Source organism: Sphaerodactylus townsendi, linkage group LG11 (genome assembly GCF_021028975.2).
Source record: "Sphaerodactylus townsendi isolate TG3544 linkage group LG11, MPM_Stown_v2.3, whole genome shotgun sequence".
Taxonomy (NCBI): domain Eukaryota; kingdom Metazoa; phylum Chordata; class Lepidosauria; order Squamata; family Sphaerodactylidae; genus Sphaerodactylus; species Sphaerodactylus townsendi.
Genome location: NC_059435.1, coordinates 43,488,028 through 43,513,660, shown reverse-complemented (window position 1 = coordinate 43,513,660; position 25,633 = coordinate 43,488,028). Strand labels below are relative to the sequence as shown.

Genomic DNA, 25,633 nt, shown 5'->3' with positions numbered 1-25,633 from the left:
TTTAAAGGTATCATTTTATTTGACATCTTTTATGAACAAGTTATGAAATATACTTCACAAATTGGAAATATTTACATTTTCTTTTTTAAATATTTACAGTTTCTTTACAGCAAGGCATTGTTCAAATTTTGACTTATGGCATCCTTGAAGCATTCTGTCTTTCAAAACAAAGACATCAGTGTGATTGTAGCATGCTCATAATTCATTCATTCGTCTCTGTATCTGAAAGGCAAGTCTTTCATTCTTACTATTGTGCAATCTAGCCTTTGAACCCCCTCCATTGTCATGTGTTGGCCAAGGGTTTCTAAAAGTCACCAGGAGAGTAAGAGTCCACAAAGTTGGTTCCAAACAGTTCCGAAGAACTATGAAAAATTATTTGGACCAACAAAGAAAATTAGCGAAGTAGTAATTTCTGCTTATCTTTCAAATATGCAGTAAAATATCTCTAGAATATAGAAAAGGAAATCCACAGAACCAACTGAAATGGGATGCCACTGTGCCATTTTTAAAATTGTATTGCAGATCAAAGCTCAGCTTCATTTTGTCCCTTCTTTCAAAGCTGCTGGCATCAACATTTTCCCCCATAAACAGAACCTTGAAAATAGTTGTCCCATAACATAGCGAATCTTTTAGTATGCACTTCCTTTATAGATTAAATGAGGTCCTCCATTGCTCATGTTGTCTTTCACTTCCTGTAAGAATTGAAACCACTAATTAAAATTAAATGTCATTTTGTGTCAATTTGATGCATAGCTATGTAAGGTCTGCAATATGTCCACACACACACACACACACACACACACACACACACACACACACACACCCACACACACACACACACACACACACACACACACACACACACACACACCCCTCTGCAATAACCACCCTGTGTAGGGTTACCAGCTCTGAATTGGGAAATATCTGGAGATTTTAGGAGTGGAGCCGGAGGAGAGTGCGGGTTGGGGAGGGGAAGGGAGGGACTTCCATGGAATACAATGCCATACAGTCCACCTCCCAAAGTGGTCATTTTATCCAGGTAATTGATATCTGGAGATTAGTTGTAATTCTGGGAGATCTCCAGTCACCACCTGGAGGTTGGCAACCCTGGCCCTGTCCAGCATTTGGGATGGGGTTGATATGTTTAGATACTTACACTATGATGTAAGGCTGGTTATTATGAATGGTGATTTCATGAGAACGCTGGAGGCATGCATCCTCCAAGCACCAGATGGAATTACATTACAAGGACCAACTTTAGCCATTCCAGCATGAGGCAAAATACTAATCAGGATCATCTCCTGCAGCCCTGCACCAGATCTTAAGGTTTGGTGGCTTGGTAGGTGCCCCACCACGGCTTGTTAAGCTTTATCTAGTCTTTCCTTGCATTTCTGAATTCTTGACTGGAACTTTTGCTTGACTTTCTCCCATTATGATAGTTCTTGTGGTGCAAATTCTCTCTAGGTTGTGACAGGTTCACCTATGAGGATCTCACCCCAAACTTGGGTCCGCATTTCTATTTCTGTTTGGATCCTTTCCCTGGTTGCTGCATGCCTCCAAAAAGGATCTGGCCCTTGGTTGCTCTTTCATTCACTGATGAGCCTAGGCAGCAAATAACACTTGGACAAGGCAGTCCAGCTAATGAAGTTTTCACCTTTGTCAAGCAGCTCTAGAAATGGTTTCCCTAAGCAACTCTTCCTTGCAAGTCCAGTCCTAATTCTACCATTTCAGATGTCATAAAGAAGATATAGTTCATATGCTCTAATTATGAAAGAGATGACAGTTGAATTTCAGTGAATAATTTATACCTTGGTCTCGGCTAGGATTTCCAGAAAGGGTGCCAGATAATGTCGGTTGAAAGGAGGGTTTGGTGAAGTAGACACCTGTCTGCTGGGAAACAGAGTAGAATCAGTAAACTCCCAATCCCATCACCCATTAAACAGCCTGTGGATGTTGCTCATGAAAGCTTATTCAGTCAGATATTGGAGGTGGGCTTAGTAATTCTTTGGTCCACCCAAGTCACTATCTCAGCTTACATTTTTCCATTTGTAAAACTGGAATCATAGAGCTTGTTTACATAATCAGAAAGAGAAAGATAACAGAGGTGATAGCCATAGCTGGAATTTTTCCCCTGGCTTCATTTCTAGTTCCAAGAATTCTACTGGAGTATTTTAGCCTTGCACTTGCATGTTGTTCCTTGGGTCAATTTCAGGTTACAATGATTTCACTGTGCTCATGAGTACCACCATCTCTAGGTACCATGTTACAATTCATCATGACATTATGCCACAGAAAGGGAAACAGTTCCTGATATGCGTTATCTTCCTTGTTTCAATCTCAGGTACACCTTTGCATTACTTAAACAAATCCTGGTTTGAAATTAGATTAAAATGTGGTCAGATTGTGTAAACAGACTCCTAACAGCCTACCTCACAGGAGTAGGATGAGAATGGACAAATTAAGGATGGTGAGAAAAGTTCAATATAACATTTATTCATCATTTTGCTGCCTTTGTTACCTAGTGAGCAAAAATTTGAATTCTTAAGAGTGTTCTTATTAATGTAATTATTTGAATGGTATGAATGTCTTTATTTGAATGGTGCTCCCAATTCAGTAAGAACGTTGGCAATTGTTTCTTTAATTTTAAATGTTATTCATGACATGACAGCCATCAATTAGTTTATGCACAGGGTGGGTTGGATCTGAGCATTCCTTTCCATTATGTTTCCCTCTTGTGGAGCAAGGAGAAAGGAATCTTTGGATCTAACCCAGTCTGCCTAAGGCATGAAAGAGCTAGTAGAAAAGGTGTAACTTTAGATGATGGGTACATCCAACACAGATCATTTGGATGCTTACAACTTGGAGCAATATTTTAAATGAAGAACAAGTTTCCAAACGTTAACCCCTAATTATGTAAATTTTTAAGTGCCATTCACAACTGAAGATTTCTGGTGGTGCGCTCAAATAATCAACCAAGATCTGATTATGTATTTGTCTAAAAAGTAGAACTTCCTGGAGTGACAACATGAGGACATCATCACTCCCTAGAATTCAGCATACCTGGGAGGCAACTCTGGTGTCGGGGGGATCACCGGGCAGCTGGGCAGGTCGGTTATTTCAAACCCCCTCAATCTCTAATATAAATATAACAGTTATAAATAACCAGAAACATAATAACCAGAAACATATGCATTTGCTTGATGCTATATCAGTATCAAAATGTATAAAGATCACTTTGTTGTAAAGTAAAGATGTAGCAATAGGTCAGTGAGAAAGTTTGGAACAGATGTTTCAATGATCCCATTGCTCAATAACATCCTATATTCAAATCTGCCATCTCTGTGAAGAAATGGCACTAGAACCTTCTCCCTGAGGAACTAATTTATTTAGGGGAGAGGGGCACATTTTGATTCCTCATGATACCCTTTTGCACCAAAAGATCTAAGTAGACTTGTAACTTCATTCGCCACATGCTGAACCACCTTTGTTTGAGAATGTTCTGCTTGGGTCCTAGTGCCTATCTAGCAGAACTAGGTGTGCATTTTTATTGCCTTATGAATCTTCTCCAAGGACATGTCTAACTGTCATCACCACAAATAGGAAAAAAAACCCAGATGTTTCTTAATATATGTGACCCTGACCTGGCACTCTAGATGCAAAAATCAAGCTGTAATACTGTCTACCTTTCTTGGAGCGACAAATAAAAGTCACAGCCTGATTTCTGTTCTCTTGCCTGCCTTCTCGGTATTCCAGATGTGCCCCTCTGTTCGCAGGGTAACTGTGCCTGCTGTCTATAGAGGGTCAGACATTTGTTTATTCAAACAAGAATTATAAACCATTCTCTCCTGAGGACCGAGGCAGCTAACAATAGAGTTCAAAAACATCAAACAAAATCAGCAAGCTACAAGCAATAATCATGCCTTTGCGGCCCACACATCTCAAAGTTTAAGAGAAAGAGCATGTCACCAAAACATTATCTGGAAAAGCAAATGTTGACAGCCCTTTCTAAAAAGTAAAGAGTGGAGCCTGGCAGTGGTGTAGCGCCAAGGGGGAAGGTGTGTGTGCAACGCACTGGGCATGCGCCGGTGTGGGGTCATGGTGGGGGAGTTCCGGGGCATGGTGTGGGCAGGCGGGCATGGCATGGCAGGGGCACAGGGTGCATGCATGCCCCGGGCACAGTTCCCATTCTCTCTGCACCTAGAAGCCTGGTACACAGCCTCCAGGAGGCCATTCAAAAAAAAGGGAGCAGCAGTGGGAAGGCCTTGATTTCTTTCAATAAAAAGTCAAGGTAGCTTTGGGAAAGGGCACTTATCAGGATACAGCGTGCCGATTGAAAAGGGTGCACAGGTTCCTGCCAGATAAACCAGCCATTCAGATAAAAGTACCCTAAGTTGTGAAGGGATATATATGATTGAATAAAATTTATTAGGATTTAAAACTATTACAAACGCAGAAGAGGGGTGAAAACAAACACAAACAATATTTAACAAAAGGGCTCCCAAATTCGACTGCACTAAATATTAACATATGAAGATGTTACTACTTGGTCTTGGAAAGCATCAACTCATTTTTTTTCTGATTTACCCAAAAAGTCTATTCACAGTTTCCAATTATCCAAAATGTTAGATAATTTTTTTTCTCTTAACAACAAAGTGAGTTTAGCTGTCTCGACCAACTCAAACAACTTCACCAATCATTCTTCTATTACAGGTATAGATGGAGTTTTCCATTTTTGCGCATATAATATTTTGGCTGCTGTTGTCATACATTAAACAAACTTCCATGGGTTCTTTCCAGATATCTCTCTGTGAGTCCCAAAAGAAAAGCCTCTAGTTTCACTTGTATATTAATCTATAAAATAATTTAAACTACTAAGTGTATTAATACCCAAAATTTCTTAGCTTTTTTTTTTACAGGTCCACCATAAATGATAAAATGTCCCCAGTTGTGAAGAGTTTTGAACTGAACCTAGAAACAAATCAGGGGGTACAATTGCTTTAATACAAGGTGTCATTTTCATATTGACTGAACTCTGTAAGTTAATGAAATATAGGATATCATCAGCAAATTGATGATTTCAGATTATCTCAGTGAATATCCCATAATGGATGTTAAACAACGTGGATATGCAGTCTTACAAAACACTGCATTTAAATGGCCATGCAGCTGACTTTGTCTCTGATGGAAACATTCTTTGTTTAAAAAGACCAAAACAATTTGAGTCTCGTATCTATACTCCCTCTTTCCAATTAATGTAATAGAATGAAAGGATCCTCCATATCAAAGGCAGCCAATAGATTTAATAGGATTTAATTGGTTCAGTAGAGAAAATATGTTCTGATCCATCTGCCAACAGAGATGATCTTCCAGTGCATCTAAGATTGTTACCCAGTCTCTCTAAAAACAAGTTGGAATGGATCATAGGCATAAGTATCATTTAGGGAAATTTGACACTATCCTATAATTGGCCAGTTTATCCTTTGCTAGAGATGGGTTGGTCAATAAAGGCCCCACTACCACATTAATGGAAGGTTGAGATTATTTACTTCCACTGGAGACATATTGATGACCCTAATCAAAGTTAAATGGATCTTATCCTGACAAGGTTGAATGACCTAGAAAGAGTAGGATTTGTTTGGTTGATAGTCTTCACAGACCCAGTCAATGATGTAGGTATAGATTTTTTATGGGGTGGGTTCAGTGCCCCCAATAGTCATTAGGCAGGGGGTGGGACTTGGGGAGGTGTGGCCATGCCCCAGGGGTGGGTGGGGGCATGGCCCTTCCCCCGAGCCCTGCCCCCTGGCCTCAGTGCTTATAAAAGCAGCTTTCCAAGGCCAGGGACAGCAGTCTCTTCTGGCCCAGCCAGTGGGGGAGGGCAGCGGGGGCGGGGGCAGAGCCCCAGTTCCAAGCAGGGAGCAGAGTGCCTGGAGACAATTTGTATCTGGGCGGCATTTACCTCTGGTATGCCTGTGCTTTCAAGCAAGCCGGACATGTAATGGGGTGGGGGTGAGGTTTGAACCCATGAACCCACCCCTTACCTACGTCCTTGCCAGGAATTCCTGCTAGTGAAAACTTTTAATTGCCTACCAAAGAGGGATAATTTCAGTAACATACAGCTCCTCGGAGCTTCAAGCCAATTTTGTCAGTATAATTCAATCACTCTGTAAAAAGGGGGACCTTCTGTCACTGTGATTGGTGGCGAAAGATTAATTTGGTGAGAGTTTCAATGCCTGAGCATTTCAACCGACCTGGAAGGTAAGCAAGAAGTTACAGGTTTTTGTATATTTCCTTCTGAAATCTGTCTCCCTTTAAAACAAATAGGGAGAAAATGAATAAATGTAATCATTTATTTTAAAAAAACAAAAAATAAAATGTATAGAAATGAAGCAAAAATGGGGAAAAGATACTGTCTATCCCCTATTCCTCTGCTTGCAGCATGAAGTGGTACAATCCAACAATAGATAACACTGCTTATTGTGTCACTTTACTTTCTGTATAATTTGAATCTGTGAATAAGCCCCTACTTTGCAAACAATTTAGCAGAGGACAGAATGGAATTTAATACTTTCATGCAAAGAGGCATATTCAGAATGGCCCATTAATTAATCAGCCTTTCCATTCTTTATGAAGGTCTATATTTAGCGGCAAAACGCTTAGAGAAGTTATACAATGGAACATTGCAGATAATGGATGTATTTTGTCGAAATGGGTGTACTGCAAAAAGATACTAAAGTATCTAAAAATAGCTTTCTATAACAGAATGAAACATATACAGCACAGCAGTATTTCATTTTCCTGTTACTTGTCTCTGAAAACTGAATTCCCCAGCTGCCACTGGAATATATTATAGCACTGAGTTGTTTGAGAAGAAACATAACAAATCAGGAAATTATGCTAACTTACTTTCTCAGCCATTTCATGGGAATGGTGCAGCGAGTGCTCTCGTTCTGAAAACATTCGCCTTTGCTCATAGCTGGCGAGCCGGCAAGTGAGCCATGATGAAAGGGTGCAGCCCCCAATCCCGATGCAGGCCAGGGACATGGATGTAAGATGCAATGGGTAGAGAGCCGTGGATTTCTTTGTCAGTGCACGAAGGAACTGGAAGTTTAATATTCCGCCAATGAGTCCACAGATACAGCAGGCTGAAAAAAGGATCATCTGGTAGGAAACATGACAGATCACATTAGCACAAGGTGATCTGGAGGAGAAACAACACAGATGTCTATGAAACAAAACCATGTATGAACAAGCAGATGCTAACCATTATGTAGAACTATCTGCTACTTTGTTCACCCAGTCACCACAGAAGGCCAGCATAGGCAGATTACTATGACTTAGTCACTTGGGCAGGTACCTGTGGTGACCTGCCAAAGGTCACACAATAGCAGTTGATTCATGCATGAAGTTATAAATATGGTATAATCCTCTCAGTGGTGGGATTTAGCATGTTCGCACCACTTCAGCAGACCTGGTTGTTAAAATGGTGCTTGTAAACAACCAGTTCTAAAATTATTTGAATCCCACCACTAGAACCAGTTGTTAAATTATTTGAATCCCACCGCTGAGTCCTCTCCCATAATTTTACTGATAGATATTTCAAATAGATGTTTGGTTTGAACTGGAAAGTATAGTATGATAGAAGACTCACTAAGCTTGCTAAAATACCTTGAACAGGATTCTTTTAATGGAGGAAGCAATTCAGGGCAGAAACTTGGTGGGAGGGGTCTATGTCTGCCAATGGGAACCTGTGTCATGATTGGTAAAAGATGAAGGCAAAGAGGTGTAGTCAATTTGGCTTCACTAGAATTAGGCTATTTGTGGGGAGGGGAAGTGTCATTTGTGCAGTTTTAATACTTTTGGTCCCACAAGAATAGGAAGAGTTCAGTCTACAGCAGTTCCCTACCATTTCCCAAAAGGGATTATGGCAGGACCAGTGTGGAGGACTGCATATCCTGCCCTGTCCATTTTCTGAGCTCCCTGTGGGGTTATGCTAGAGAGACAGGTACTTTCTTTTTATTGCTGGTACATATTTTATTACTGGTACATATTGCAGGTCATTTGAAAACTTACGACAAGTCCTGATTTTTTTTTGGCACACAGTATTCCACATGCTCCACAAAGCAGAAACTGTGAAGACAAGAAGATGAATAATTTTAATGCTGAAGGTCTAGATCAGTAAATAACACTCTGTTGTATTATAAAGCAATGCAAGCAGTCACAGCATATTAATTGTTTCAGAAATGTTTGGATCTAGATGATGAAGTTACTCTTTCACAGGAAAGCAATTTTATACATACTGTATAATTAAGGGAACATGGGGCAGGCATGCTATTAGCCTTGTTGCTATTGCATTATTTCAGACTTCCATACCTTTGCAAGTCCATTCCTGAGTACATATCCTTATACATAATTTGCTAAGGGTTTGGAATGCCTGACAAGGAATCCCCAGCCAATGGGTGCGCAGGACTCCCATTGGTTGGAAGTGCATCCCTCGCATTCCAACCCACCACCTGCCTTCCCAAGACCTGTCACCTGCAGGCCTTGGGAGGTAAGGTGGGGGGAGAAGCACAAAGGATTGTCCCCCCACCCCCTTCCCTGTTTCCCAAGCCATGCAGGGCTTGGAAAACAAGGAGGGGAGGGAAACAGCCCAATCCTCCATGGGGGGTTTAGCTAGGATTGGGGCCCCTTGCCTGTTTCCCACATTCCACAGGGCTTGGAAAACAAGGGGGGAACAGCCCTCTCCTGCCAGCACCCTTTTCCCCTGCTCCCCCATCTAAAGCCCATTTTATTTCATTTTAAAAGGAGCTTTTCTGATATGAAATAATAAATATTAACCACTCTAGAGCATTTATGCTTATTTAAAATTAAATAATTCTTAAATTAATTCTTGTCTGTCTCCCTTGGCTTTCCTAGTTTTCCTCTTCCTCAAAGTAAGGCTCTTGAAACTCATTTTGACTCAGTTCAGACTTGCAAAGGCACCAGTGACAATTATTGTCATGAAGCAGAAGCAGCAACAGTAGTACTATGAAAAAGTTGACTGAATGCTACATTTCAGAATCCAAAACATTCAATTAAAAAAAAAAAAGAAACGTCAAAACCTAAAAGTGGGCATTTCAATTGTAATAAGGAGTCTTTCTTCTGTTGCATGTTTTGAACAATAGAACCACACCAAATGCGCACACCAAATCTGCATAAAACTCCCCCCCCCCAACCCAGTGCTTATACTTCAAGATAGGACTGCATCAAGTGCAACTATGTTAAACTGGGGAAATTCAGCATAGTTCGTTGTTTTCTAAAATGTTCAGTTCTATTTCCAGTGTAACATAACCCAAAAACCGAAAGTTTAGATAGCTTCAAAGTGGGTTGATTGTATCTATCAACTCAAATCCCAGGAGTCCCGGGTCAGGACTACATCAAAGACAACTGTTTCCTCAGATCACTTTTGCATACTTTAGCCACATCCACATCTGAGCATTCTCCGAAGCACAGAAACTGTACTTGAAAAGAAAAGTATTCCCCTCCCCCACCCAGGAGTGCCATCTTCCTTTCAGTGCAATATAGTAGCCTTGCAGCACTGATTCATTCAGTGAAGTGAAATTATGTGGTGTGAGGTGCAGCTTTGGAATTGGAATGTGATGTTGAATTTCTGGATGAATGGATGGTAGGTATAGTCCCACTGTGCATCAGTGCAACAAGTCATGTATACTGGGGTCGTTTTTTCTCTGTCAGACACAGTGGCAGCTGGATGTGGACTGGGTGCAAGCATAGAATGTATCATGGCTATTATGCATCTGCATCCAGATTTTGACAAGTTTAGCTAGAGAATAAACTGAGGAGAGATTCAGAGAACAAAAAGGGGGTGGTTTTATTTTGGCAGACACCATAAATGAAAATGGAACTTGCCCTCTCTCCAATCTCTCTTTTTAAACTAATTTCAGAAATGAGTCATCAGAAATTTCTGTAGAAGTGGCAGAAATACCAATCTGCCACGTTAACAGTTCTGCCGGTACCCTTGACTTAATTCATGTCTACTCCGGCGCTTCCCACATGACTGAAAGGCACAGTCAGTACGCCTCTGCCTACCACATCATATGTGCCTCATCTTTTTTTTATCCTCACAACAGCAAATCTGCAAGGTAGGTTAGTGGTTTAGAGCTGGTTCACTCTAATCTAGAGAACTGTGTTTGATTCCCTGCTGTGCCACTTGAGCCATGGAGGTTTATCTGGTGAATTACATTAGCTTGTGAACTCCAACATATGCCAGCCAGGTGACCTTGGGCTAGTTCTTCAGTGCTCTCTCAGCCCCACCTGCCTCACAGTGTATTTATTGGGGGCGGAGGGAAAGGAGAGTGTAAGCCCATTTGAATCTTTTACAGGAGAGAAAGGGGGGTCAAAAATCCAAACTCTTCTTCTTCTTCTATGCTGAGAGAAAGTGCCTGGTCCCAGACCACTCAGCAAGCTGTCATGGAAGAGGGGTGTGTGTGTTGAACTTGGGTCTCCCAGATCCCAGTCTAACATTCTAGCCGCAAACTGGTACACTTCTCCCCACCACGTGGGGGTGCTGTGGGGGTGGGGCCCAGGTGCCATTTTGCCCCAGGCACCATTCCCCCCCTACGCCACTGGCCTTCTGTCATACCTAGCAGCAATGCAAGCACTTCTCCTTTGTCCCTGCAGCTGTAGCCTGTACCTTTGCCTCCTCTGAGCAGAAGACTCATTATTTGGTTCTTCTGAGATTCCTGATGGCCCTCCCAGCTGGACAGCATCACGTTCTGCCTTGGCTTGCAGGAAAGGGCTTGGAGCTGGCTCTGCTGTCTGCATTTTCTTGTGAGCAGCCAGCTCTGGCCCTCAGTATCCAAGGAATGACTCATAACACCGATCATAGAACATGTGTTGATTAGCCTAAGTCCCATTAGATGTAGTGGGATTTTCTTATAAGTCAACAAGCACAGGATCATGCTGGAAGCAGTTGATATTAAATAAATATCTAAGAAAGACATTGAGGACTCTACGCTTATTGACAGTCAATAAGTCTCGAAGGAGATACAGGGTCATGCCACCAGCTTCACTTGCATAATTTGTAGAAAAGGCTGTGCACATACAGACTATGGAAATGCAGGCTTTGTGTGTGCCAGAGTCTTATTGCATGTATGGATCTCTGTAGGTGCATTCCATATGCATCAAGGTTATTTTGCAACAACCTTGAATGCATTCCGAGGGGATGAGGAAAGGGATGGTAGGTATAGTTCCACTGTGCAACACTTCAGTCATGTATACTGGGGTCTTTTTTTCTCTGTCAGACACAGTGGCAGCTGGATGTGGACTGGGTGCAAGCATAGAATGTCAGTCACATGGGACTGTATCATGGCTATTATGCATATGCATCCAGATTTTGACAAGTTTAGTTAGGAGAGAGAGATTCAGAGAACAAAAAGGAGGTGATTTTATTTTGACAGACACCATAAATGGAAATGGCACTCGCCCTCTCTCCAATCTTTCTTTTTAAACTAATTTCAGAAATGAGTCATCAGAAATTTCTGTAGAAGTGGCAGAAATACCAATCTGCCATGTTAACAGTTCTGCCGGTACCCTTGACTTAATTCTCCCTATTATTCTTTGTTTCTCCTTTTTCCATTATGCCCCATGCACTCAGACACATGACCCTCCTTTATACTGAGTCAGGCCGCCAAGGTCAATATCATCCCCTCTGAGAAGCAGCAGATCTCTGGGTCTCACACAGAAGTCTTTCTCATCATCTACTGCATATTCCTTTTTAACTAGAGATGCCAAGGATTGGACATGGAAACCTCTGCATGCCAAACAGATGTCCTCCCATTGGCTGATCCTTCCTCTCCTAAACTGATTTTGTATTTGTTTTTAGTAAAAGGGCTCCACCATAGGCCCAGACTGTAGTAGTGCCAGTACAGTAATGGAAGGGGAGGTCAAAAATTTACCAGTGAGGATCCAACCAATTCATAGCATCCATTCATAAACAGGGAGGCAATGCTCCAGTTCTGAGCATATTCTTTTAGACACTTTAGAATGGGTGGAAGCATTTCTTGCTGACAAATATTCTGGAGCTTGATCTCTGGTTTTGATTTCTCAGACTGTGAGAGGGGAAGCCGGGAGAGGGGGACTCAGCAGGGGATACAGATATTGTCCTTCCACCAAGCATGATCATTCTGATTGTGTTAACTGTGTACACCGTTAGTATTTCCCACCAATCACTGCGCTGATTTTATATGAGCACAGATTCGCTTGCACATGTCTGCAGTTCAGATTGTGGTGGGGAGCAGAGATGGACAGAACCCACTGTTTATCCCTCCCTTCATGATCTCTAAGCACTGCCAATCAGTCTCTCACCCTCAGTACTCAGAGGGGAAAACTTCACTTGTATTCCATAGCAAGTAGGAAACATTGAAGGAATGAGGGAAGCAGAGTCTGGAATTACTACCCTAGCAACAGGCAGCCCATCTGCCCAGCAGATAATCAGCAAAGGGCTTTATATATATTGTATATATATGTGTGTGTGTGTGTGTGTAATATATATCACACAAACACTGATTGAATAAAGCATCACATACACCCAGTAGCAGAAAACAGAGAGACGAGATGTGAATCAGTGATGAGGAATGATCATATCATTTCATCATGTGTGAGAGAACAATTGATTCAAGAGCAGAAGTCTTTCAATTCATAAAAAAACAGGAGTCCATCTTTTCTCAAATACAAATCATAGATGTACTATTAGTCTCAGGAGGGGGGAAAGACAGGCAGCTCCTTCGGTTCATGTGTAGGGGGGAAGGGGCTCATATTTAAACAAGTCTCCATCTTACATCTTGTCCCCCATTCTACCTACCTCTATCTTACATCTTGTTAAGCAGCCCCCCAAACCAGACTGGCTCCAATATGGAAAATCAGCCAGATTGAAATAAAACTATTGAATGAAACATAGTATATCTTGGTACTGTGGAGGGCAGAGAATTCATCCATGCTCCCCACATGCTTCATCTTTGCAAAAAAAGAAAAAAAATCCCAAACCTTGTCATCCTAGTCTGTGGCCCATTATGCATGAAACACTTTCCATGACACTCCTTGCTCTACAGTGCATTTGCAGTGGGGTCTCCTCACATTTCTTTATATACACAAAAGGAGGTGCCCCATTGCCTGCTTGCACAGCTTCCTTTACCCACTTCCAGGTCTCTCCCTGTCCATCACAAGATCGCCAGCTTTTTTTTAGCCCTTTAAATTTCATATCAATATTTTTCATATCACCAATTGCACAGGCTCATTATAAGTGTGTGGGGGAGTGTGTGTGTGTGTGTGTGCTTGGTGGGGGAAGACAGGAAGAAGCAAAATCCCTGAAGTGAGGGAAAACATAGGGGCTTCCCGACTCTCAGGAACCACAGGGCTTCTCGAATCTTCTGTGCCATAAGCAGAGGCGTTCCTCCCATTGGGCAAAGTGGGCAGTTGCCCTGGGCGCAGCCCTGTGGGGGGCAGGTTTGTTTGTGGGATTTTTTGTATTTTCAGTGTTTTTTCATTTTTGGCCTGCAGAGGGCGCAGCTTTTAGGCTAGCAGCACCAAAATTTCAGGGATGTTTCGGGAAACTCTCCTGATGCTATCACCCAGGTTTGGTGAGGTTTGGTTCAGGGAGTCCAAAGTTATGGACTCCCAAAGTGGGTGCCCCATCCCCCATTGTTTCCAATGGGAGCTAATAGGAGATGAGGCTACACCTTTGAGGGTCGATAACTTTGGACCCCCTGAACCAAACTTGACCAAACCTGGGAGGTATCATCAGGAGAACCTTTTACTGATACCACACAGGTTTTGTGAAGTTTGGTCCATGGGGTCCAAAGCTATGGACTCCCAAAGGGGGTGCCCCATCATCCATTGTTTCCAATGGGAGCTAACAGAAGATGGGGGCTACACCTTTGAGGGTCCATAACTTTGGACCCCCTGAACCAAACTTCACCAAACCTGGTTGGTATCATTAGGAATGTCTCCTAAAGATACCCTTAAATTTTGGTGCTGCTAGCTTAACAATTGCACCCCTGCCAGCAGGCACATCCCAAATTTCCCCAGATTTTCCTTTTAAATCCCCCCGCCTTTGACATGGATTTAAAGGGAGAATCTGAGGTCCCCAGTTTAAACATTGCAAGTAATGCTGTTTCAGGGTGGGGGAGAATCAACCCCAAAATAGCATCACTTCCAATGTTGTTTAAACTGGGAACCCCAGATTCTCCCTTTAAGGTGGATTTAAAAGGAGAATCTGGGCTCCCTAGTTTAAACACCATTGAAAATGATGCTGTTTGGGGGTGGATTCCAGCATCACTTGTTTAAACTAGGGAGCCCAGATTCTCCTTTGAAACATTGAAAGTGATGCTGTTTCCCCCAATTGAGGGTACTGGATACAACACCATAAAATGTTTTCACAGCAGTAATAAAACATTTTGAAAGCATTTTGGAAATGTTTTCAAAAAATTATTTCTGCTGTGTGGCATGGCTTATTGCTGTGCTCAGATTTGTGAGTTGGGGCATGTTCTATAATGTGATGGTGACTTTGAAACAACCTGGTGTAAAAATCATTGCTTGGTCACAGTGGGGGAGGGTGGCTGCCCATGAGGGGCTCCAAACTCCAGTTTGCCTAGATACGCCACTGGGCGTAGCTACAAGGGGGGGTGCGCGGTGCATTGGGCATGTGCCTGGGGGGGGCATCAAACTCAGGTTTTGCCCAGGGCTCCAGTTTGCCTAGTTACACCACTGGCCATAAGTGTGAGTGTGCCTGCAGTGAAATTTCATGCCCCAAAGGAAATGTACTCTCACTGTGAAGCAGAGCACCAGTGTATAATCGGCCTGCCTGTAAATCTAGATTGTCGCTTGACCATCTCAGAAAATTTCACTCTTATTTGTTTAATTTTTAATTTTTTAACATTTTTATCCTGCTTTTTTTTTTACTAAGGTCAGGCTCAGGGTGGCTAATATTAACATTCATCGATTTAAATCATACTATATAGAAATTATACCTACATTTATCTTCAAAAATCTCCATTTTATTAAAAAATCCTGATAGTACCCTTGAAACCTTGTACAGTGATAGTAAGCTGGTCAGAGGAAGGGGAGGGGGAAGGGAAAAAGAGAAAACAGCAAAGGATCATCAGAACTAGAAATGAAATGGGGAACAAAAGTAGGTAAGAATGATAACTCATAAGTACCTGCTCTGCAAAGAACTTTTCATAGTCAGTGAAATGGGGACAATGAAAGACACAATCATATAAGCTCCACTTCCACTTGTCTGGGAGCTTGGAAAGTCCCCCAGCCATGCCATTTCCCACTTGGTGAGACTACCCTTGTCCTTATTCCGGGGATATCAACTGCTCTCTGTACAGTAACCACAGACACCAACAAATATGAAAGACAAATGCAGGGATGATCAAACACACATTCTGACAAGATAGAAGAGCATGAAAGGCACTGCAGACTACACCCACTCGAGAAATCAGAGTAGCTGAACATGCTCTAACCCAAGCCAGGGTTAGATCTTATTTAAAGACACAGAAGACATGGGATCTTATTTGAAGACACAGAAATGATTGACAACTCCAACAGCTGCTGTATCAGACCACACAAGGAAGCAACTGAAATTCACAAACACAGAAACTGTAATCAACAAGACCTGGCTACCAATACTAAAAAAACACCAAAACTCAGGAGATTTTTCACACACCACTCAACAATCCACCAGATACTACAAAATCCTTCCCTCCCACCCCCATCATCTTTCTTCACTCCAGTTTCTGAGATTGCACACATTCAGACCACCAAGACACATTCAAATGTAACTGCAAATGAATTCCACCAAACACATGCAAATACACCTCATCCTCCCACCTTTGAAGTGGAAAAAACAAATATCAAACTACACAAAACACTCCATTCGCTGTCATGAAGAGAAAAACATTTGACTATGACATGCCTCTGAAGATGTCAGCCATAGATGCGGGCAAAACGTAGAAGCTGAGACTACCGGACCATGGCTACAGCCCAGAAAACCCTCAAAAACCAGTTGATTCTGGCCATAAAAGCCTTTGACAATACAAATATGAAAGAGTGGGCTTTAATTAATGCAGGGCTTACCACATGGCTGTGTGTGTCATAGTGAGTTTTTCCCATGGTTTTTTGTTTGACCAGAATTCTCCTGCTGTGAAGTGTCCACAGTGAAGCCAAGCCATCGGTTGTCTCTTGCCCCCCTCTCCTTTGTTCAGACTGATTGGGAGGAACTGCTGTATGTGGGCAGAGGAAACTGGGAGGAGCAAGGAAATCCAAAGGAAGCGAAACACATGTTGATTCCCCTTATTCTCCTTCCACTTTCCCATGAAAGGTTGCACTAACTGGTCTCAGAAACAGCAGGGAGAATCTGATCTGAGAGCATGGTGAATTCTGCAGAGGGTTCAAAACCAAGAATCTATCCCAAAGGGGATGTACACTGAACACAAAGGAGACTAAATCAGTGTGTAATCAGTCAGTATCCTCTATTGTAAATATTTGTATTTCCAGCTGTGTTGCTGTTTAAAGGTGCCACCTTGTGGTCACGTCTCCCACTCTGCTCATGCTAGCTAGTGTGGGTCAATCAATCACACTTTTGTGCTTGTGTGCCTTAGGAATTATGAGCTGAACTTCTGCCCCTCTTTTACCACTCTTTGGAAAGTACTACCAAATAGACATGGTGTGGGTACAGGAATCAGGCATTAGACAAAATATGATAAATAAGAAAAGAATGCATAATCTGTACCAGGTTGAGGTTGAGCAAGAATCAGAAAGATATTATGAAAACATGAAGTCTGCTAAACCCAAACCTTATACTTACTTAACAATGCTGAATTAACACAGGCTAGTATCTCTTGAAGTTGCAGCATTTAAAATCCTCCATTACATTAGTTTTCATACTTCTCTCTATTGTCCTTCAACATCTGGTGAAGATGTCATTCCTTTGTAAATGCTTAGTTCTTCATGGCTAGAGCCAAGAGTTAGTGTAAGAGTAAGACCAAGATAACTTCGTCATGTCCTCAGAATTGATGGCCTTTCCTTGGGGACAGTCCTCAAGTTCCAGACCCACACAGAAGAGCTACAATCCAGCATTATGGTTTCCTCACTCTCTTTCTTGTAGGTGTGACCATCTAGTAGAGATATTAAATGGTAAACCTTTGTTTCACCCCAGCCAGAGCCATTCGCATTTTACTGGAGGTCTTGGTGCTTGAAAGATTGATGACTTGGGGGATTGATGATTCATCCCCTTTGTCTTCCCTCTTTGCCAGCTATGAACTTGCAAGCTTGGTTCCAATACATAGGAAAAGCACAGACCCAGTTATTAGACTATAAATGTGATCTCTAATGTGGAAGACATTTTCCCACAGGAACTGAAAGGGGGAACTGTGCCTGAAAGGGGGAGGGGGTTCCCTTGGGCAAGGAGTGCAATTCCTGTGGATTTCACTCCATCGCAGGGGAAGGGATGCAGTTGTACCTGGAAATGTGTGTCACTGACATGAAATGAAAATACCATTGATTTCTTGATATTCTTATTTCTAACACCTCAATTAAAATATCCATTATAAGTTTTAAAACATCTTAAAGCCAAGAACCACTGCAATGTAAACTGAAAATAGCAGTGTCCTCACATAGGATGTTGCCATGTGTAATATACCAGGGGTGAAAAACCACAGGACTCAACTCCAGAATTTATTTTCAGTGCCAGGGCTTAGCCTGAGACATGTAAAGTGAAGACGGATTACATAAGAAGAAGAAGAAGAGTTGGATTTATATCACCTCTTTCTTTCCTATAGGAGACTCAAAGGGGTTTGCAAACTCCTTTCCCTCCCCCCCCCCCACAATAAACACCCTGTGAGGTGGGTGGGGCTGAAAGAGCTCAGAAGAACTGTGACTAGCCCAAGGTCACCCAGATGGTGTGTGTTGGAGTGCACAGGCTAATCTGAATTCCCCAGATAAGCCTCCACAGCTCAGGTGGCAGAGGGGGGAATTAAACCCGGTTCCTCCAGATTAGAGTATAGCTGCTCTTAACCACTAATCCACTGCTGCTCCTAGTGTCCTAGTGCAACAGTGTGACTTCCCAATAGCAGTTAGTTAATTATAGCTTCCCATCCACACATTTTAAATTAAAGAGCTTCTTGATCCAAGAATATAGCTTGGAGGCTGTTTTCAGCTCAACCACATCTCCTTTGAGAAGTTACACACTGAAGAAAGAGAGAATCTGACAGCAAAGTTATACATGATGTGCAAGATTGGGGGGGGGGAGATTGTTTTTAAATAGCATTACACTTCTATTCTTATGCTTTCTGTGTGATTTTGTATTTCTCTGTGCACGTATGTGTCTGTGTGTAACAGCTTTTTGTATGCATGTTGTCATTCTGCTAACACTGTGTGTCTGTGTGTTCCACACACTCCTGTGATTGGCCATGCTGTTTCTATGGCGAACCAGATGATTCCATTAGAGCAGTGGATTTAAAAAACAAAACCTCACTGTGTTTCTATTTACCACTGGAGACTAATTACAGTCGACACTGTATGACTGTGATGAGCCATACAGGCAGAAAACTCTCAAAATGGAATGGCTGTCTTGATTGGCATCAGAGCTAGCATCATTTAAACACCTTGGTTTCTTCCATAGCTGGGAGAACAAACACATTTACAAACAACTGCGAAAAAAGAGGCAAAACCCATCAGATTAAATAATTAGTCTGCAGTTGTGCCCATATGGCTAGACTCAGCCTTCAATACTTTTTTGCCTTCATAGAGGCTGTTTTCTAATCAGCTGAAATTGTTGACCTCAGAAAGGCAGTATTAGAAAGACAGAGCATGACTTTTTTTCTCTTATTCTTTCTTGTCAAAGATGTTGAGAATTGTGGTTTTAATCCAGGAAAGACCACAGTGGCACATTTATCGTTAGTACAATCACCCCATTCCAAGGACCCAAGAAAAGTCCATGGCATCTTTTTGGATTTGAACTCTGTATTAATGCCTTGCTTTGGCCTGGATGGTCCAGGCTAGCCTGATCCTGTGAGATCTTGGAAATGATACAGGATCAGCCCTGATATGTGTTTGAATAGAAGACAACTGAGAAAGTTAAGGTTACTATACATGGGCAGGCAGTGGCCAACAGCCTCTGTTCATCTCTTGGCTTGAAAACCCTGCAGAGTCATCATAAGTCAGTGTGATGTGATGGCACTTTCCACCAACACTAATGTGTTGTGGTTGATCATAGTTGACACTAAACAGCTATTCTCTGTGACTTCACAGATGATAGGGTGTAGGTCTGTGAAATGGCACATGGTTTGCAAAGAGAAGGTCCCAGTTCAATCCTTGGCATCTCCAGTTAAAAGATCTCCAGTAGCAAGTGCTTGGGGAAATACCTGCCTTCAGTACCTGTACTGAGCTGGTATTGTACTATAGTTTCAACTGATGTTTCTAAGTTCTGCTTACCCTTGCCCAAGCATTAAAAAGTGTTGCACTAAAGTTATTCCTGACACAGAGTGTCAGTGTGGTATCATCATTAGAATGTCAGACTAGTATCTGGGAGATCCATGTTCAAATCATTCACTCTTCTGTAGAAACTTGAGGGATGACATTGGACCAGTTACTGTCTCTAAGCCTAACTTACATCATAGGGATGTTATTTTAAGGGCAAAATGGAGGACAGGAAAACAATTAAAAAGAAAAGCAGAATATAAATATCTGAACAAGGTTATGGAGCAATTAATGTGATTTGTGTGTTCTAGGTTCCTATTAGATATCAGATATCAAATAATTTCTTTATTTTGTAAAACCAAACTTCGAGTCCCTTCAGTAGCACAGAAAAATTTGATAATATAATGATGTATTTCTTCCAAACTAATGGCACCAACATTGAGAGATCTTGGTCCAGCCAGGTGTCTGAGTGGAATATTTAAAGTGATGGGATTTGTCCATCGCATTTTTGGAGAGAGTATCTATCTATCTATCTATCTATCTATCTATCTATCTATCTATCTATCTATCTATCTATCTATCTATCTATCTATCTATCTATCTATCTATCTATCTATCTATCTATCTATCTATCTATCTATCTATCTATCTATCTATCTATCTATCTATCTATCTATCTATCTATCTATCTATCTATAAAGCTAACAGTGACTTTGTTAGTCACTCCCTAACGCCGAAACGGCTGGACGGATCGCCCCCAAATTTTCACATGACATACCTCCCTGTTGTGGGCAGGTAATCAGACCTTCAAATCGCCAAAAGTCCATACCTGAGCCAGGTAAAACGTCTTTTTCCTGGTGCACCAGGCCATGAAACTGTTTGTGTTTAACTGTCACCCTTAGAATGTTCATGCAGCCTGTCTGTCTGTGGCCTGAGGGCTTGGGATGAGGGCTTAGAATGTTTGCGCAGATGGCCAGAGATGAGCAGTTAAAACAGTAAATAGGTAATACTGGTAGGTAAAACGAGTGGAAGTGAAACACATACACACTTTGCCGTGTGAGGCGTCAGGTGGGATTCCCCCCCTCACACGCAGGTAACTTTCACTCTCTGTGCCTCACCCACTGCTACCACACAATACACATCCAGCTTATCCTCACACACCTCACTCTGCCCTCCCTCACATCCAACCACTACTTACCCACTTCCTCACCCATATTCGCCACAGCTCTCTTTTACTAAAAGCGAGCTGGAGTTTGCCTTTTTCTTCTAAGAAAATCCGCGGGGTGGGGGTGAACCAACACTACCAGCTCCGCTTCTTTTGCACATGGCCCTTTAAGAACCCAGGGAGCTGGCCTCGATCTGAGCGCCTCACCACCCTGCCTCTGCTGCCTGACTGGGATAGCCTCCTTGCCCCAGTTCTGCCTTCCCCAAGCCAGGACTGTGCATGTCAACCAGCCTCATGGACAGCGGGATTCGCACTCTGGACAGTTCCGTTGTGCAATCGAAAGGGTTACCTTATACTAAAAAAACAAGACACCACCATATAACAATGTGAATTGAAAAGGGAATGAGGGATTCCATTTGACCACCCCAAAAGGCTATGCTGCGGATCATTGGACCTGCATGGACATCTGTGTGGGTTGCAGACTATGATGAGAAGGACAATTGCCACAGCAACACATGGCCGGGCCCCGCTAGTTAATAATAAGTATTTAGAGTATGCACAATACTTGCAGTGCACCTGTGCCTCATAATATGTTCCCAGTTTGTAAACATTAGGTCCAAAAATCAAAATAATAATCTTTTAGTAGATTTAATGTTGCTCATAGGGCACTTCCATTGATGCCAGTATTGAACAGCAAGCTCATGATGAAATAATTACCTTTTCAGAATTATGGGAAGGTCAAAGGCGGGGCAACAAATCAGTCTAAGCCTGAAAGGTGAACTCTTGGTTTAAGTAACTGGGGCTTGGTTGTGGAGGAAAGTACAATCAAATTGCAGCTGCTTATGGCAACTCTGTAGGGTTTTCAAGGCAAGAGAGGTTCAGAGGTGATTCTTCATTGGCTGCCTCCATGTGGTCTGAGAGAGTTCTGAGAGAACTGTGGCTGGGCCAAGGTCACTCAGCAGGCATCATACAGTGGGGAATTGAACCCAGTTCTCCAGATTAAGGTCCACTGCACATGCTAAAATAACATGAGGATTGGATTTCTTGTGTGCTAACTTTAAATATGTTATGTTGGCTGTCAGCATTAATCATCTTACAGCAATAAATATGTTATGTCAGCATTAATCATCTTACAGCAATAAAAATATTTAACATGTCCACCTAATTAGGTACATGTGGATAGTGAGGCAATATATGAAATGTTTGTGTGATTTAAATCCTCCTAGAACAAGATATTCAGAGTTAAGGTTTCCATAGTAACCTTCCTTGTAGCCCCTTATGTGTGAAACTGGGCTTCTATCTAGTTGCAGTTATTTAAAGACAAAAATGGGTCAAAGGCCTTTAATTATATCTCTATGGTATGCTATTTTAGGAAGTGTGCATACTGATAGAGCTTTCTCGTAATGGGTGTGCTCTCCAAAAGTTTGGCAATTCATTTCATCTCTTTCTCCCTCATCTTTCCCACTCAGTATTATTGAAACTACAGCAGTTAAGATAAAGTGTTTGATTTAATGCTGCCATCTCAAGCATTCCTATTTGAAATAATGTCTCATTAAACTTAACGGGTCAGTTTTCAGAGCAAACATACATCACATAGTCAAGGAGACTGACATATCCATGGTGCAGACTTACATTGCTTTGAAACGATTAATAGGGCAGATTCATAAAGCAACTGCCCTCTCTCCAACCAGTCATTTTTGGGAAGCATGTTGGGACACTGATGAGGTCACATACTGGCCAGGATCACATATTAACCAGTGACTGCAGAGGCCATTGAGAAGATGACCTCCAACTGTAGAAAACAATGTTAGGAAGTTCCAAGTAAGCATCATCATATGGAAGACTTCCTTTCCAACAGGGATGCCTCCTGATTTTTTCTGAGCTACTTACTCCACCAGTGAAGTGGAGGAATGCCAGAAGAGGCTGTTTGCATTGGAAAAGAAGCTAGTGAGTGCCAGGAAACAGGTAGCTTGGCACCCTGGGCACTATGTTGGGTATCACTGTTCTAAGCTATATTCTAGGCGACATACACAATTAGGAATCCATGTGGATGCAAACATAGACACCTGGCATGGAGACCCAGAAAATCTTTACACTGTTTTTTCTCTCTGCTAGAACACCAATGCTACTGGTCAGTGCAACTCCTAGAGGACAGCATTTGTTTGTATCTTCTTAGTTAGTAGTTTCTTTCTTTATTCCATACTATCTATATTCCATACTATCTATAGTTAGTAGCAACTTTCTTTATTCCATACTGCCAGTCAAATGATAAAGTTTCACCCACTAGTCCCTTTGACAAAATTATCTCCTTCTGAAAGTCAAAGATCTGCATGCACATACGCACAAATTCTTGAGCTATTGAGAGAGTGAAAAGGTGATTCCCCAGTATCAAAATCACCTATAGGTATTTTGGCTGCTGTTCAAGAAAAAAAAGTTTATTGGTTTTTCAGATTTCATGAGCAACTCAAAATATATACACATGTACAAACTAAAAATTTAAATAAAAGACTGTTGAATCTAAAATAAAAAATTAAGCAAGCATAAACATTTTCTGTATCATATTTTCAGCTATACGTTTGAAAGAAAGGAGAAGATTCTGACCTGATATAATTCAGCATTACCCTTCTCTTCTGATAAGACTAGACCTAGTGGCAAGCAAATGTAGACACAAATCCCTTGCATTTCAGAATGTAATACATATACATTTTCATTTTCAAACTGAAATCCTCAACCAGCTTGCCCCATTGATTTTAACAGAAGGTACGGTTGCTTTAAAGCAGTAACTGGACTGATCATTACTGTTCATCACAGACTTAACCACATGGGACACAATAAAAAAAGATGGTGTATATATCTAAGCCCAAACACAACACTGAGGCATCTCATTCATTTCAGTGGGAATTAAAGAAGCTTAACTTCCTCGTGGCTGTACTATTTAAGGGTCAATAAATTCCACTAAAACAAATAGGCCTGAGTTTTAAAGAAAGTATTTAGGTCTAGAGTGCCTTGCTGCAAGTCTGAAGAATTCCAATAACCATTGGTATGACGTAAATTCAATAAACCATCCATTAAAAAGAATGAAAAAACAAATGCCCTCCTTTGTGTTGAGACATTTGATTTGCAGCCATGAGAGATGCCAATCAAATGATGCAAGAGTCTGTCGAAATGAAAAGTGAACATGCTGGGATGTTAACAGAGCCTGCCCACATGTTTCACCTAATCCTGACTAAAAGATGCAGTTGCTCTTGACCACAAGAAAATGATGTCATGCTTCAAGAGCTCCCATCTCAATTTCTCTCTCTCTCTCTCTCTCTTTGGAAAAAGAAATTGCCCTCTGAAGACCTACCCTTGACATCATCTAAACCAGCCTCTCTAGGCCACCGTCCAGTGGTGTGTTTGAGGTGGAGTGAGGGAAAGACTTCTAATGACCTCCCTGGCAGATGCCATGCTTGAAAAGCTCAGGAGCCCAAGTGTTCTGCAATCTGGAGTTGCAGAAAAGGTTGGGGGTGGGTTATACGAGATGGTTCAAGTCAAGTTCAAGATTCTGCACTAAAAGACATTGGGGAAGCTTACATTCTATAGCATACACCTCCCTAATGCACAAAGCATGCACGCTGGAGTGGAAAGCATGGGAGCGGGTGCGGGGGGGAGGTGCGTGAAAGAATTGGAATTAGCACAGACTGAACATCATCATCATCAAAGAGTTAAAGAGAGAGTGAAATGGCTAACGTACACACACCCCGCTCCATACCGGAGAATAGTCTCCCAGCTGCGGTGGATGCTTCGCAAACGCCAGGCTGAAACTGACCGCCCCCACGGCCACGCTGGAGACCCCCAGCCCTATCTCCAGCACGGAGAGCACCAAGAGGCTCCCGATGATGTGGCTGCTGGTGCACATCCTCGCTCGGTCATCGTTCCTACCCGATCAGCCAAGAAAGCAAAGCATTCGCCTCCTCCGAGGGGGGCTCGCCCCTCCTCGCAAACTTTTGCCTCTGCTTTAGTAGCCGCGGGGGGAAGGCAGGTGGAGAGTGCCGTCTCGCTCCAATCCGGGCGACGAGAATCCAGCCCGGTTGAGGATCCCGAATAGGAGTCCAGCGAATGAATCTGGCGGTGGATCTCTCTCCTCCGTCCCAGCACTCGGCGCCTGGGGATCGCCGGAACCCGGCAAGGAACCGACCCGTCTCTCCACCACGCAGATTCGGGCGAATGAAGGCTCAGCGGCGAGCTGTCCGAGGTGCTGAACGCCTTCGAGCCTCCCCAAGGCGCTCTCTGCGCGTCTCCAGACACTTGCGGATCACACGGCGCTCCCAAGCGCCGGCACCGATCCTGTTTTGCTGAGGGCCCTGGTCAAGCATCCGGTGTGTGCGCGAGTCCCTCTTCCCGCCGATGTTATAATAAAGTCTCCGTCTCCTCCAGGCTGGCAAAGACAGATTAAATTCCGCACCACGCTCCTTCCGTACAGAGCTGGTGTCTTCTCCAGGAAGAGAAAAGAGAGAGAGAGAGAGAAAGTCGACCTTGTCTGATCGCTTCCTTCGCTCTCATTGGAATGACCTCGCCGAGAGTTGGCTGGAGGGAGGGGACACAAGAGGGGAAAGCCCAGCCCCCAAAAGAGTTGTGCATTGATCTAGAGGCAGCATTCAGGCAAGAGAGTTCAAAGCTGAGCCAGTATATAGCTGTTTTCTATTGATTTCTCTCTTTTTTTGGATCTTATGCCAATGAAGGTTTATGTATGTAAACCTGAGCCAAAGAGGCAGAGGTTTAGACTAGCAGCAGCCCCAGAGCTCATGCATATTTGTACACATCTCCAGCGTGCAAACGGTGGATTCCTGTGATGTGTTCTTTAGCAACTGAGTCTGCACAGCAAGTGTGAGAATACCTTTTCATGGTCCTGAGTGAATACAGGTGGCAAGCTTTGGAATCTTCTTTGATGGCCTACACTTTCATAGCAAAACAAACAATTCCCCTCTCTCTCCCCTCCCCCATTGATATGTTAAT

General features: G+C 42.6%; 1 protein-coding gene across 7 annotated transcripts; it reads right to left on the bottom strand.

Annotated features, from left to right (window-relative positions):
• Positions 1-25,170, bottom strand: TMEM196 (transmembrane protein 196). 7 transcript variants are annotated; one of them, XM_048511703.1, is made up of 6 exons: positions 24,372-25,170; positions 8,071-8,127; positions 6,904-7,158; positions 3,061-3,134; positions 1,809-1,890; positions 1-692 (listed from the first exon to the last, which is right to left on the bottom strand). In XM_048511703.1, exons 1-6 carry the CDS (start codon positions 24,534-24,536, stop codon positions 630-632), a joined length of 696 nt encoding a protein of 231 aa, XP_048367660.1. In that variant the 5' UTR covers positions 24,537-25,170; the 3' UTR covers positions 1-629. The 7 variants fall into 7 exon arrangements, with proteins under 7 accessions (XP_048367660.1, XP_048367662.1, XP_048367663.1 ...); XM_048511705.1 differs by having other exon boundaries at positions 1,809-1,887; XM_048511706.1 differs by having other exon boundaries at positions 24,378-25,170.
• Between the last annotated feature and the right edge of the window lie 463 nt (positions 25,171-25,633).